General features: G+C 35.7%; 1 protein-coding gene across 3 annotated transcripts in view; it reads left to right on the top strand.

The window, feature by feature from the left end:
- The window catches only part of TSGA10 (testis specific 10), a 159086-nt gene that overhangs the window by 50791 nt on the left and 91736 nt on the right, over nucleotides 1-16559 (top strand). For all 3 annotated transcript variants that reach the window (XM_078444396.2, XM_078444393.2, XM_078444395.2), the window contains exons 10-14: nucleotides 1478-1593; nucleotides 4407-4561; nucleotides 8589-8644; nucleotides 10188-10356; nucleotides 12678-12788. In XM_078444396.2, coding sequence (XP_078300522.1) covers nucleotides 1478-1593; nucleotides 4407-4561; nucleotides 8589-8644; nucleotides 10188-10356; nucleotides 12678-12788 — 607 coding nt within the window. The remainder of the gene's footprint in view (nucleotides 1-1477; nucleotides 1594-4406; nucleotides 4562-8588; nucleotides 8645-10187; nucleotides 10357-12677; nucleotides 12789-16559) is intronic.

Below are 16559 nucleotides of genomic sequence, written 5' to 3'. Positions count from 1 at the left end.
TTTCTATAGTTTTCAGCATACAGATCTTTTACATCTTTGATTAGGTTTATTCCTAAGTATTTTATGATTCTTGGTGCAATTGTGAATGGGATCAGTTTCTTCATTTCTCTTTCTGTTGCTTCATTATTTGTGTATAAAAATGTAACTGATTTCTGTACAAAGGCAACCAATGGAATGGGAAAAGATATTTGCAAATGACATATCGGATAAAGGGCTAGTATCCAAAATCTATAAAGAACTCACCAAACTCCATGCCCAAAAAACAAATAATCCAATGAAGAAATGGGCAGAAGACATGAATAGACATTTTTCTAAAGAAGACATCCAGATGGCCAACAGACACATGAAAAGATGCTCAACGTCACTCCTCATCAGGGAAATACAAATCAAAACCACACTGAGATATCACCTCACGCCAGTCAGAGTGGCTAAAATGAACAAATCAGGAGACTACAGATGCTGGCGAGGATGTGGAGAAACAGGCACCCTCTTGCACTGTTGGTGGGAATGCAAACTGGTGCAGCCACTCTAGAAAACAGTGTGGAAGTTCCTCAAAAAATTAAAAATAGATCTACCCTATGACCCAGCAATAGCACTGCTAGGAATTTACCCAAGGGATACAGGAGTGCTGATGCATAGGGGCACTTGTACCCCAATGTTTATAGCAGCACTTTCAACAATAGCCAAATTATGGAAAGAGCCTAAATGTCCATCAACTGATGAATGGATAAAGAAGATGTGGTTTATATATATAACGGAATATTACTTGGCAATGAGAAAGAATGAAATCATGCCATTTGCAACAACATGGATGGAACTGGAAGATATTATGCTAAGTGAAATAAGTCAGGCAGAGAAAGACAGATACCATATGTTTTCACTCATGTGGATCCTGAGACACTTAACAGAAGACAAAGGGGGAGTAGAAGGGGGGAGAAAAAAAAAGTTACAGAGAGGGAGGGAGGCAAACCATAAGGGACTTAAAAACTGAGAATAAACTGAGGGTTTATGGAGGTGTGGGAGAAAGGGGAAAGTGGGTGATGGGCATTGAGGAGGGCACCTGTTGGGATGAGCACTGGGTGTTGTATGGAAACCAATTTGAGAATAAATTATATTTAATATAAAAAATAAAAAGGTGATTTGGAAGGCTGTGTTATAGGACTGAAAAATATTAAAGACTAAGTGTAAGTGAAAAAACTCAGGATTTAATTTTGAATTTATAGTATGGTAACTTTAAATATACACTGTAAAAAATACTGAAAAGTGAACACCAAAATGCTAATAGTAGCTTTCTATGGAGTGGTGGATTTGAGGGTCTCTTTTTCTCCAAACTTCCTACAATGTAGTATTATAAAGAAAATGCTAAAATGAAAAAAATGTGTATTATTGTGCTTACCAGTTTTTAGATTTAAATACACTAAAAAGTTGATAAAGCATAAAAATTTCAGAATTAGTTTTATTATTAAAACGTTTACAGACTTTTATATGAAAACACAGAAAAAGATCTTTCTGATACTCAACGACATCTTGCTAAGAAAAAATATGAACTACAGCTTACTCAGGAGAAAATTATGTGCTTGGATGAAAAAATTGGTGAGTTTTTTCCCTAATATATATATATATATATTTTTTTTTTTTGAAGTCTGATAGAAAATATGTTTTCTTCTTTTCAGTTATAACATAGAGAAACTTGGAAATAGGCCCATAAATTAAAAGTTTATGAATCAAAAATAGTGAAAATGGGGTTTTTTTGATAGTAAAAATTTTTCCTTATATTTAGGACCACAAATACTTAGACAGGGCATCATAGTTTTGAATGAAGGAATAGCTAAACAAAGCAGTGACACTTTGTAAATTTATGATGAACGCTTATAAATTTACAACTCGTACCATTGTGGCTTGTCCATAGCTATTATAATGAAACATGGTACCTATCTGTGTATTACTTTTGGTGGAAAGCATACATATGTTTATTTGGCTATATCTGTTTTATCACTTGGGTTCAGAGAAAATTGTTTTTATAAAGTGACCTATTTATGTTTCTTACCAGGATCTCTATGGTCATAACTTAATCTACTTATAACTGTAAAGTAAAATTTTGGTTAAGACTATAAAAAAGCCCATTTAAAAACAGGGAATATATTGTTTTTTGAGAGAGAGAGAGAGATAGAAGAGAGAGCACACCAGTGGAGAAGAGGGGGAGAGGGAGAGAGAATCTTAAGCAGGCTCCACACCCAGCATGGAGCCCTATGTGGGGCTTGATCCCATGACCTGAGCCAAAATCAAGAGTCAGATGCTTAATCAACTTAGCCACCCAGGCACCCCAAAATGGGCAATTTATTTAAAAAATTTTTTTAATGTTTATTATTTATTTTTGAGAGACAGAGTGCAAGCAGGGGAGGGGCAGAGAGAGAGGGAGACACAGGATCCGAAGCAGGCACTAGGCTCTGAGCTATCAGCACAGAGTCCAACATGGGATTTGAACTCACAGACTGTGAGATCATGAACTGAGCCAAAGTTGGATGCTTAACCGATTGAGCCACCCAGGTGCCCAGGTGCCCCGTAAATGGGCAATATTTTTAAGTTCCTATTTTGTAGTTCAAAAATGCCTGGCATAAACCATTAGATTAGTGGAGGTGCTTTTTATTGAGATAGGAAATATTACAACAGAACTATAAAAAAGAAATACTAAAGAACTCATTTTTGGATATTTTAAGTCTAAGTAAGAATGTAAGGTAAGCAGTTAAATAGATAAGTTTTTATCTCAGAAGATAAATCTAAATTAAAGATATACATTTGGGGCACATCAGTATATAAATGATATTTTAAAACCATGAAATTGCCTAGGGAAAATATAGAGAATGAGGCGAAGAGGATCCAGGACTGAGTAAGAAGAAGCCAAAGAGGTAGGAAGAAAACCCAGAAGTGAGTGTTATTTTGGGAGGCAAGAGAGCAAAATATTTTTACAAGGAGAGCATGATCAATTGTCAGATATGTTTGAGAAGCAAAATAAGATGAAGATGAAAAATTATTGATTGGATTTGGCACATTGCAGGTTTTTGTCACATTGACAAAAAAGTGTGAATGGACTATTGGATGGGGAAGATGGAGTAGGTTGAGGAATAATTGGGAAATGAAGAAGTAGGGACAGGAGAGAATAGAAGTCTTTTAAAGCTTACCTATTAACAGAAGCAGAAAAATGGCGTGGTAGCTTGAGCAGGATGTGAAATTGAGATTTTTTTTTTAAAGCTAGGAGATACTAGAGCTATTTTAGAGTTTTTAAATTTATTTATTTAATGCCAGTGGGAATGGACTCAAATATCTGAACACCCAAAACATGCGTTTTGCCTTAATGACAGTGCTCTCTGGAAAAGGGACATGATGTATTCTCAAGTACTATATAGATCATCCTCTTAGTATATGGTGCTACCTCTCCTAGCACTGCACTGGACGTCTGTTGGAAGGATTTACATAGAGGTCTAGCAGAACTTCCCTTGTAGAGCTCTCGACAGTGGTTTTCAAACTTGGTGTATGTTAGAATCACCTGGAGTGCTAATAAACATCACTGGAGCTAGGCTCTTTGAAGCAAGATATGGCCAAGGCTTTTGTATCTTAACTAATTTCCTCAAGTGCTTCTCAAACTTTGTTAGGCATTAAAGTCATTTGGGAAGGGTACTTGTTAAAACATAAATTGCTCTGCCCACTCAGAATTTCTCATTCAGTGGGTCTGGTGTGGGACCCAAGAATTTATATTTGACAAGTTCCCAGATGATGCCAATGGTGCTGGATGAGAACCCACAACTTGAAAACCATTATTTTATACCATTCAGTCAGGTCTTCAACATTGACATTGGTTTGCTGGTGTTATCACAAATCGAATCAGACTTCCTGTGATGTTTTTTTCCCTAGGAATTTTTATAACCCTGCTTTAGAAAAATCAGAATATCAGGAGACATTTGATTCTGAAAATGACCTAATTAATTATTTATTAAGATCTTGTAGTTACCAACTTACATGCAACAGTGATTCTAGGCTAGAGGGAGGGGAAATTAGAGGGAGAAAAGTCACAGTTTGTTTTAATATTCCACTCATTTCGTCCATTCACCCTCTCCTCCCCTACCACACATGTAAATCTACTTTGAGAACTTGTGATATAGAGCTTTCCTTTGCTGTTCTAATTTAAATGTGTTAATTGTGCTTTTACATTTATGTGTCGTTTGGAATTTCATGATTCATCTTAGTTTTTAATCACTAACAACAAAAGCCATTTTTTATTTGGGATACAGTACTTATTTGCAGCCATTGAACATAATACAGGAGAACTTACTTTGAAAAGTATTTCAATTTGCTTGAGTTGGAAAAAAATTATCTTGATTAAAACAATGCCTTTATGATTACATATTTAGATAATTTTACCAGGCAAAGTATTGCCCAGAGAGAAGAAATCAGCATTCTTGGTGCAACCCTCAACGATCTGGCTAAAGAAAAGGAATGCCTACAAGCATGTTTGGATAAAAAATCTGAGAACATTGCATCCCTTGGAGAGAGTTTGGCAATGAAAGTATGTTCTGAGAACTGTGGTTTAAAAGAAATGTTTGGACTTGAGTCTGAATAAAATAATAGGATTTTCTCAAATTTTTTCCTAGAGAGCTGAAACTATAAAATCTGATTTAAAAATTTTTCCAGATACTCTTAGGAACTTCGTGTTCAAATCCACTAACGAATATTTTTAAATTGATTTTCTCTCATTAATTGTGATTAACACTCATTACAACAACTATTTCAAGTATCAAAATGTGAAGCATGGTAATAAAGCAGTAAAACTGATTTCTTTGTAAAAGAACACCAGAACTTATATTTTCAGGTAGCCATCTTAGGAAGCAGTAAACATTAAGAACATTAAAACCGCCTTTGTAATTGTGCTCAAAACTAGGAGCACATTTTTACATCATCCTCAGCCTTTGAGGATAGATTATATGTAGCTGGTGAATAAAACTGGATGATAATCTCCATCCCACACTTTTTGTTGTTTAAACAATAATAGCAAAAGTGTTGCCAAAAAGGCAGGGAAATATTAATACCCTTTTCTATTTCATAAACCAGTTCTGAAGATAATTCCTAAACTGTTTTCCACAGATGGTTTAAGCAAAGGCAGCATGATTGGAATAAGGTCTTTTCCCTCTCTAAGGGATCGAATTCATTCATTCATCCATCCATCCATCCATCCATCCATCCATCCATCCAACAAACACTTACTGACATGTTCCAGGTATAATGTTAGAAACTGAGGGTGAGTGGTCATGACTTCCAAAAGCCTATAATATGATTGGGAGAAAGATAAATTAAGATGTTATCATGATGGAGTGCGCTAAGTGCCATAGTGATGTGTGTACAATGTGCCATTAGAGTTAGGCATAAACACACCTAATTCACCCTGGGGATTGGATTGGGGAGAAGGAAGATCTCTAGAGAGCCTTCCAGGAAGTGATGGGGCCTGGACTGCCCTGTGATGACTAGGAATAGCCAGGACAAGACTTAGAGAAAGGGAACAATGAGAAAAAGGATGATTCAGACAGACAAAGCAGCTTTCAAAGAAAGCCCAGTGGCTTTCATAAGAGAATTTAGGAAAGGTCAGTATGGGAGCAGGTCTGGGGGGTAAAAGTTGAGATGGGACAGATAAGCAACAAATCATAGAAATATGTATAATATTGAGTTTAGACTCTATCATCATGGATGTAGAGGATTATTGAAATAATGTAAATGAAATGTCACAATTAGATCCTTATTTTGAAACAAATATTCTGTTACTTGTTAGTCCATGTAAAGGATGGATTTATAGGGAAATGAGAATAATGACAAGGACAGTAGCTACAAGTAAAATAAGAATTGTATTAGGATAGTAGCAGTATCCATGAGAGAAATAGAGTTTTAAGGAAGATTGATGAGATGTGCTTTCTGACTTAGGGACCACATGGATAGTTCCTGTGCATGAAGCAGGAAACAGAAATATAACAGGCTTACAGAGGAAGATTATTGACATGTATTTGGGACGTAGTTGAAATATTCATAGGCTCTTGGATTTTTCAGTTTGGAGAGTAAGTTGAAGTGAAGTTAATAGATTTGGGAATCATGAGCACAACTGAAATCTTGCTATCCATGGGATAGTAAATTTAATTTGTTGAAAACACTGACTTATTTTATAGTTATGCCTTAATAATTTAAAATTTTTTAAAAGTTTATTTATTTTTGAGAGAGAGACAGAGTGTGAGCAGGGGAGGGGCAGAAAGAGAGGGAGACACAGAATCTGAAGTAGGCTCCAGGCTCTGGGCTGTCAGCACAGAGCCTGACATGGGGCTCAAACCCACGACTGTGAGATCATAACCTGAGCTGAAGTTGGATGCTTAACTGACTGAGCCACCTAGGCGCCCCTTAATAATTTTTTTAATTTAATTTTATGGGGGTTTGGGTGGGTGGAGTTTCTTATTGTATTCAGACCAGTTTTTTAATAGTCAACATGATTTTCTTTAAAAACAATTAGAAACAAATTATTTAGAAATTTTTGAATCATTTACCTCTGTTATATCTAATATTTCATATTTCTTCAATTTTGCTAACATGTACTGACATTAATTTTTTCTTCACAAAGAATATTGAGTTGCAAGTCTATTTTCAACATCAGGAACTTCATATAAGATCATGAATATAAACACATCCATCCTCTGAAGGGAAAATAACTTTTAAAACAGTGTTAGACATTCAAAAGAGGAAATGTTCTCTACAGTGATATCTCAGAGCTGAATTTACAAATACCCTTAAGTGAAAAGCAGTAATGTTACAGTCTAATCTGGAGATTACAGAAATAAATTGCTGTGGAGAAAGTCTACATTATAATGAATAAGGGGAAATTTTTTTCTGGTAATCATAGTTTTAAAAGATGTTCTACTACTTGCTACCAATTAAAGTTAGAAAACTCAACAGCAAGTTCACATATTTTTGAATAATAAAAGATAGAACTACTTGTGTAACATTTTAGTTTGTTTCTTTTACCATCCTGTTCAGATTGAATTTTTAATAATTAACTTGAGTCTTTATCTCTAGATAAGCATATTGAGGTTGTATGAGGAATATTAAATTGATAATGATGGGTTAGATTTCAGCAATTTGAGAAATGGTGGTATTAGGGTCATAGTAAGAGAAAAATAGGCTAATAGGATATATTACTAGATTCTACCCAGTAATTTTGTTGTCCTGGATGCTTTACAATGTTCTCAGAGCATCTTACTTTCAATATGAATTTCTACTGATAAAGAGAAGTCCTATATAGACTTATAAACCATATTTAAAGCTTAACCAAGTAATTGCTTTTAGAAACACTTGACGTTCAATTAGTTTTTCAGAGTTTATTTAGAAATGTATTGTTGTATTTTAAACCTTGTGTAAATATTCCATTTTAAGCAGAATTTCTCTTTTTTTGGCCTGTGCTTTTTAAAGCAGTTTAACTGCTTTACTAATAGCCATTTTAACCATACCCTGATATCCATTACTGCCCAATGTGGACTCTGCACCATTCTACCAGAAAGCAGAATGGGAAAATGGAGCTAAAAATAACCTGGAGAGGAGCACATGAATAAAGGAAGATAACACACACACACACACACACACACACACACACACACACACACACGACTAACTGTCTCTAAAGAACAGAAACAAGACTTGTTGGGAAATCCAGGTTTAGTTTATCTTGCTACTTGGTTACTAAGGATTTGAAAATTCAAAGGGCAAAATGAAATATAGTTATTTAGTGAAAGAATAACTTCATACTTTTTTTAGATCTAACGTTAGCCCTAAGTATCTGTGTATATAACTATACACAGTCCTATAACTAGTTCAGGATCAATGAGAGTTTTAAAAGGAGGAGGTGTAGGAGTGGTATTAATGGCATTAAGATCATTTCAGCCTTAACTGACTCCATTAATTCTACTCTCACACACCCTTGAAAAGGGAGAATGTCAGTAGTTTATTTTTTTATACCTTTTCTCTAGGCTTAAGGTTTATCTCTTTATTAGCTCACATCTAAAATTAATAGTACACTTTTACAAGTAATTCAATTGGAACAGCTTTTTGAAGATATTGTCAATGACTAATATAAAGAATTTACTTGATCAAAGTTATTATTCCTAAGAACTAAAATTAGTTTCATGTGATCCACATTCCTGGGTTTTATATTCCCAGTATACAACACTCCAATGCCAAAACACTGGTTTGCCAACAAAAACAGGGTGCTTATGGGATCCTTGTGTAGTTGCATGACAACACAAAACAGTTTAACAAAGTATTTGATATACTGATTCCATATTAGTGCACGTAAGTGTAGTCTTTAGTCAACATAATCTTGTTTTTATCCAGTACAAATACTCAGACTGATGTATTAGGCTTTAGTTTTAAAGTATAGAAAAGAAGAATAGAACATAAATGTTTAAAACCAAATGGAAATCAAAAAGGGAGGAGAAATTTTTTTTGTTCATTCAGTTTTAAGAGAAATAGTTTAAAATATTTTTTATTTAATACTTATATTACTTTTCAAGGAAAAGACCATTTCAGGCATGAAGAATATCATTGCTGAGATGGAACAGGCATCAAGGTAAATCATTCAACAAGAATTTGAGATTTACTGGGGACAAAATACTATGTTAGGTGCAAAGATAGTAGGAGACAAGGGGGTTAGTGTTATGTATAAGGTGATAACTTTTTTTTTAAAGTTTATTTATTTATTTTGAGAGAGAGAGAGAGAGAGCATGCAAGCAGGGGAGGGACAGAGAGAAAATCCCAAGCAGGCTCTGCATAGACAATGCGTAACCTGATGCAGGGCTCGAACTCATGAACTGTGAGGTCATATAACCTGAGCCAAGATTAAGAGGCAGATGCTTAACCGACTGAGCCACCCAGGCACCTCAGGGGATAACTTTCTAATGTTTGAAAGGAGGCACAAGTCTGTGTACGGAAGTAAAAGAAAATATGGTGTTAGCTAAGTAAAGGAATGGGAAGGGCATTCAAGGTAAAGAGAATAGCAAAGAACCCCAGATCATGTTCAAGAGCCTCTTGAATGACAAGTAGTTGAGTGTGCTGGAACCCAAAGGGTAAGAGAAGTGATGGAAGGAAAGGCTAAATAGGCAGAGGCTTGTGGTATAGACAAATGAGTCTTAATGTTATCTTTTGGACAAGAAGAAATCATTAAAGGAAATTGAGATTTTTGTGCTAGATTACTGAGCCAAAGAGATGATGATAGATAGGATGGAGGGATTGGGAGACAGGAGTGATGGGCTTCTTGTGAGGAGGAGAATCTAGGAGAATGCCAGGTTTCTGGCTGGGGATGAATATTCAACATTATGAAAGTATGTGGAAACACACGATTTCCTCTGGATTTGAAGAGCCTTTGAGGCTTTCTTATAGATGTGTCTAGTAGGCAGTTAAATATGAGTTTGGAGTGTTAAGGAAGAGGAAGAGGCTGGATATAAGATTTCAGAATCGTCTGAAGATGGGGCTAGGAGCCATGGCTATGAACAAGATTTTCTTTTTTTTTTTAATATGTATTTTTTAATGTTTACTTCTTTTTGAGAGAGGGAGAGCTAGAGTGCAAATAGAAGAGGGGCAGGGAGAGAGGGAGACAGAGGATCCAAAGAAGGCTCTGTGCTGACAGCAGAGAACCCATTGCAGGGTGTGAACTCATGAACCGTGAGATCACGACCTGAGTCGAGTTGGACACTCAACCGACTGAACCACCCAGGTGCCCCTGAATAGGATTTTCTGAGATAAGGGTGAGAAGAATCAGGAGGCTAAGGGTTCAGCCCTGAGAACCATTAATTTTTAGGATGGCAGAGGACTGGGAACCTGCAAAGGAGACAAAGCTATAGCAGCCAGAGGTAGAATGAAGGCTTTCTTATACTGGAGTATTAGAAGTTTTGAAATACTTAGCAAATCATTGACTATTATGTATATTTAGCATCCTTTTTTAGAGTGAAATATGGGAAACATTGAGAAACTCCAATGGACTGTATTTAAAATTTAAATGTGTTTAAAACATCAAACGTTTTCATGCTAACTGTCCAACTTCTGTCTTATGAGAATTTGTTATTCTGTTTTTGATAAAATGTCTCTTTTTATGTACTATCTGATTTGTGGAATAGACAGTCTACTGAAGCCCTAATTATGTGTGAACAAGACATTTCCAGAATGCGTCGGCAATTGGATGAAACAAATGATGAGCTGGCTCAGATTGCCAGGGAAAGAGATATCTTGGCTCATGAGAATGATACTGTCCAAGAACAATTTTCTAAAGCCAAACAAGAAAACCAGGTATACTTGTTCCTAGAATCTTTCTTCTCCAAGAAAAATTTTTGTTTTATTCTGATTCTCAGTCCTCATTTTATTTTGTAGAAGACCTCAGGCTTTGGAATCAGCCATTTTTTTTTTTTTTGCCTTTACTCTGCAGATTATGCCTCATATTTTATAAATGAAATTCTCAAACATGAAGTATTAAAGGAGAGAGTGGTGATATAATAGATTTGTATTAAATCTTAGGAAGTACTTCCTTACTGAAGGATAAATATTTGAACAAATCAACAAAGGAAGAGAAAAACCTTCAGAAACTTTTAAGAAAGGGGTAGATTTATTTGGTGGACTATTATTCTCTTTAAGGATGAATATATTTTGGTCCTCCTTAGCACTGTGATTCTACTTGGGAAATTTTCTTTTATAATTATTCTCTTTCTAAGACAATGTATTTCAGTTTATCCACTCTTTTCATTTCTAATATCAGTATTTTAATTTGAACATTAAAAAACTCTATTTGGAAGCTTTTTTCCCCTCTTAAAATGATTCAGTCTAAATGACTCCCCCACTTGCTGTCACTCTCAGTGTGTTTAGTCTGCATCATAGAAGTCTGTATTTTTAATTGTTAAATATTTTTAACTTACATAATGAACTTTTTAATGTAAGTGGGATAAAACCACACACTACTTTATATCATGGTTTTTCCTACATGATAAGGCCTGGAGTATTTAAGACTCATGAGTTTCAATACCCTGCTTGGCTGTGTGATCATACCATTAAACTTTCCTGAGTCTCAGTTTATATATGTAAAAATGGAGAGGAAATGAGAACATGCCTAGAAAGTACTCATCGGAGTGTCTAGCACAATCACTGGACAAATATCTTGTTGCTGTTACTTGCTTACTGTGACATCATAAGCACTCTCTTGCTTCGTTAAAACTTCATAAACATTTTTTATAATCAGAATAAATTGGTGTTAAAACAATTTACATTTGTTCAAGAGTAGTTTTTTCCTTTGTTTGGGTTATAGGCCCAAGGGTAGAAGTTGGATCCCTTTGTGGACCACAAGTTAAAACCCACATCACAGCAAATTTGGAAAACAGAAACCTTTAAAAAAAAATCTCATCCGCAATACCACAATTTCTAACAAATTGGTATGAAGTATTTTTAGTGTTTTATCCTGACTTTTTCACTAAATATAGATGGATATTTTCCTCTGTTATTAAAAATTATTCTAAACAATTTCTCATAGGTAGATACATAATGTATGTGGTTATGCCACTGTGTAGATACTTTTACTGCCTTCATTTACTTAACATGCATAGATATTGTCATCATAACAAATAATGCCTTAGTGAACATTGTTTTCATTAATTTCATTCACTAGATTTAGTTTTAAATTAAATCAAAGCTTATGAGGTTTCTTTTGTAAATTAAAAAAAAAAAAGCCTTTCTAAGTGGACATTTTCAAATGTAGTGAATACTCATGAATCTATCTCCCACCTTCAACAAAAAGCAACATACTTGTCATTCCTGCTCTTATGAGCATTTAAAAATGTCTCCTGATGTAGATTGTAGATAGCAGATAACAGATTTGCTTTTGCAAATTTTGTTTATTTTAAGATACATGGAAATGCTCATTCCTGGGTTTAACAGAATAACTTTAATTCTTTGCTAATTTGATAGACAAAATAGTATTTCATTTTTAAAAAATTATTTAAAATTAGTAAAATTTTAAAAGTTTAGAAAATTAAAATGTTTTTTTATTACTTATAAATTTTAACTTTTTTCAAGTACTATGCCCTTGGGCTTCCTTTTTGTGAATTGTCTGTTGGGTTCTTTGCTCATTTACTATTTGGATTCATGTGTTTTCTGTTTTGTTTTATTTTTTTGCTAGTGGGGTGATGGGCCACATGTCTCCCATTATCTCACGGCCTTGCCCAGACTTATTCACATGGTGAATGTTGCAGTATTTCCAAGAGCAACAAGCAGGAATTCCCAATAAATAAACAATTTTCAAGCACAGATTTTCAATTTGTGTCCTGTTATTTATTGTCCAATTAGCAAAAAAAAAAAAAAAAAAAAAAAATTGTGAAGGCAAGATTAGATAGAAATGTGGTTAAATAGACTTCAACTCACTGGAAGGAGTTATGGCAAAGAATGTGATATTAGAAAGCATGAAGAGCTGAGGTGTTTTTGGTTTTTATGAGCTTTATATATTAGGTATACTAAATTTTTTTTTATCACATTTACTATAAATATTTAAAATTAATAGTGGTTTTGACATAGAGAAAGTTTCTATTTTTATTTTTTGTTGTCAAATCTAGCTATATTTTTCTTTATAGGCCCTGTCTAAAAAATTGAATGATACACATAATGAACTTAACGACATAAAACAGAAGGTCCAAGATACTAATTTGGAGGTTAACAAGCTGAAGAGTATATTAAAGTCTGAAGTATGTATACATTTTTTTTTCTGTTTGCTCATGATACTGATGAAATTTTGCTAGTTACTTCTCATAGGGACAGCTGAATCAAGGCTTTTTAAAACACATAGCATATTTTAGTGTTGACAATGATGGATTAATTGTATATTCAGCCATCCTAGATAAGTAGAATCCTCCTAATTGGCTGAAGGACAAGAGATCAGAATCAATTTCAGCTCATTTATATTTGAAAATGGTAATTTTCAGTTGTAAACCTTTGACAAAAGAGGCTCTGCCTGATTGTGTAGAAGATCAGAATTGATCACTGTTGTGGGGGCCTTTCTTTCTTTTTTTCTTTCTTTGTTTCTTTCCTTTTATATATATATATATACACACACACACAGACACACACACACATATATATATATTTTAATATGAAATTTACTGTCAAATTGGTTTCCATACAACACCCAGTGCTTATCCCAACAGGTGCCCTCCTCAATGCCCATCACCCACTTTCCCCTCCCTCCCACCCCCCCATCAACCCTCAGTTTGTTCTCAGTTTTTAAGAGTCTCTTATGTTTTGGCTCTCTCCCTCTCTAAATTTTTTTCCCTTCCCCTCCCCCATAGTCTTCTGTTAAGTTTCTCAGGATCCACATGTGAGTGAAAACATATGGTACCTGTCTTTCTCTGTATGACTTATTTCACTTAGCATAACACTCTCCAGTTCCATCCATGTTGCTACAAAAGGCCAGATTTCATTCTTTTTCATTGCCAAGTAGTATTCCATTATATATATAAACCACATCTTCTTTATCCATTCATCAGTTAATGGACATTTAGGCTCTTTCCATAATTTGGCTATTGTTGAAAGAATTTACCCAAGGGATACAGGGGTGCTGATGCATAGGGGCACTTGTACCCCAATGTTTATAGGGATCATCTATTTCTTAGGACCAGAGTAGATGGCTCTGCTCTGTACTTCTGTGTTAGTGACCAAATAAATCTAGAGTATGTGTGGTCCTCCTGGAATAAACAGACAGCTTGACCAAGGATGTTAGGTATGCCCATTGGTAAAATATTATCTAAAATAATATAGTTACCTTAATTAATATAATAGGTATAGTATTTCCTACCTACCACTCAAACCATTAATAGGAACTTTCCACCCCCAAACTGTTTTCCTTGTTTTATTTAACATCTCATTTAAAATCAGTCTGTAAACATTTCTTGAGCATTCATTTTTAGTGTGCATAAGACTGTTTAAGACTTTGAGAGAGAAGAGATTCTGAGGATTTCTAAATTGCAGGTAAGGCAGTAAGTCGGCAGCCTTACATTGGAAAAGCAGGTCGTTTCTTACATGTCTTGATTTTAAGGTGCCAGCAATGTAATACTATAATTGAATGGAAGCTTCAAAGTCAGATAGGTCTGACCCCCCTTCTTACTCATAACATGAACTTACGTAGGCTACTCAATCTGAGTCTCAGCATCCCATCTGTAATTGGAAAGAAAGCCCAAGTAAGATAGACCTAGCACAGTGAACCATTTAAGTATATTCTGGAACAGAACAGAATATAAATAAATGAATATCTAAGCATTTAATGTAGTAAGATTTCAGTCAGTGTTAGACACTTCCCTTTTTCTCCCTAGCTTGTCACATTATCTGAAATTCCACCATTAGGGATCAGGGCTTTTAGAGTGTGGAATGGTATTTTCAGACATCACACATCAGGCTTCTCTCAGCTGTTGGTGTCCTTCTGTGAGTTCTTTTATTTTGTTTCACAACAAAACTGGATGGATCCTGGCAGTCCCCTGAGAGAATAAACCACAGGTCCATTAAGAATTGTTGAGCACTTGATTCATTCACTCATTCAGCATGTAGTATGGTAGGTGCTGAGGTGCCAGAGATGAAAAGTAGGAAACAGAATGGCACCCCGGGCAGTGAGGACAATCTGAACAAAGGTGTAAGGGGAAAAAAGTAGGTTCTGTAGCTAGAGGGGAGGGTATAGGTAGTGATGATACAGAAGTAGAAGGACTTGTTTGAACTCTGTTTTCAGGAAGCTTTTGTTACAACATGAGCCCAGAAGTTATTTGAAGAATTGCCTTTTAGAAAGATCGTTCTGGTGATTTGGGGAGGAATAAATCAGAAGGGTAACAAAATCAGAAAGAGGGAGATCAATTAGGGGAGGCTGTATCCTTAATTCAGTCAAGTAGCACAAAGGATTACAGCTGAGGCAGCCAGTTTTGCTGTGGAGAAGTATAGTATTGAGCCCAATAATGGACCAGAGGTGGAGGGTACTGAGGTGGGGACAGCACCAGAAAGAGGTAAACAGATGCTGAAAGGGAATTGGAAAATACCAAAGAATAGTTTCACTTTTTTAAAAAATTCAAATTCGAGTTAGCTAACATACAGTGTAGTCTTGGCTTCAGGTGTAGAACCCAGTGATTGCTCCTTTATATATGACACCCAGTGCTCATCCCCAAAAATGCCCTCCTTAAAGCCCATCACTCATTTAACCTGTCCCCCCACCAACCTCCCCTCCAGCAACCCTCAGCTTGTTCTTTGTCTTTAAGAGTCTCTTATGGTTTGCCTCCCTCTGTTTTTACCTTATTTTTCCTTCCCTTCCCCTATGCTCATCTGTTGTTTTTCTCAGATTCCACATATAAGTGAAGTCATATATCTGCCTTTATCTTATTTTGCTTAACATAATAGACTCTAGTTCCATCCACATTGTTGCAAATGGCAAGCAAGATTTCATTCTTTTTTAAAAAGTTTTTGACATTTATTTTTGAGAGACAGAGCATGAACAGGGGAGGGGGAGAGAGAGAGGGAGATACAGAATCCGAAGCAGGCTCCAGCCTCTGAGCTGTCAGCACAGACCCCAATATGGGTCTCGAACCCACAAACCATGAGATCATGACCTGAGCCAAAGTCTGATGCTTAACCGACTGAGCCACCCAAGTGTCCCAAGATTTCATTCTTTTTCATCGCTGAGTAGTATTCCATTGTGTGTGTGTGTGTGTGTGTGTGTGTGTGTGTGTGTGTGTGTACGTACCACATCTTCTTTATCCATTCATCAGTTGATGGACATTTGGGCTCGTTCCATAATTTGGCTGTTGTTGATAGTGCTGCTATAAACATTGGGGTGCATGTGCCCCTTCGAATTCAGCATTTTTATATCCTCTGGATAAATACCTAGTAGTGCAATTGCTGGGTTGTACAGTGGTTCTATTTTTAATTTTTTGAGGAACCTCCATACTCTTTTCCACTGTGGCTATACCAGTTTGCATTCCCACCAGCAGTGCAAAAGAGATCCTCTTTCTCTGCATCCTCATCAGCATCTGTTGTTTCCTAAGTTGTTAATTTTAGCCATTCTGAAAGGTGTGAGGTGGTATCTCATTGTGGTTTTGATTTCTGTTGCCTATCTTGGGCTCCACACTGCTCTGGTTGCTTTGAGTAGATACAAAAAAAGGGAAAATATGGTTTCTGGTTGACCAGAGGGAGGTGCACCAGGTATTTGGTGACCAGGAGTGACACATTCATGCCAGTCCCTTTTTACTGCTTGAACCTTGAACCATGTGTTACCTGGGAGTCACAAAACTACATTTAATATAAGAAATGGTTCGTATTTTAGAAAACTTAATATAGTATAAAAAAATGGTTTCTATCTTCAAGGAACTCAGAGTGTTACTGGGGAGACTGGACATCCACATCTAACAACATAAAACTCTCAGGCAGTGTTAAGAGAATGGCATAAGACAGTGAGTGCCACAGAAAGTTAAAGAGGGTGAAGAGTGATG

The sequence above is a fragment of the Panthera onca genome, chromosome A3, assembly GCF_046562875.1.
Source record: "Panthera onca isolate mPanOnc1 chromosome A3, mPanOnc1 haplotype 2, whole genome shotgun sequence".
Classification (NCBI taxonomy): Eukaryota; Metazoa; Chordata; class Mammalia; order Carnivora; family Felidae; genus Panthera; species Panthera onca.
Note: the sequence above shows the minus strand (reverse complement) of the source record. Positions and strands in the feature narration are given on the sequence as shown.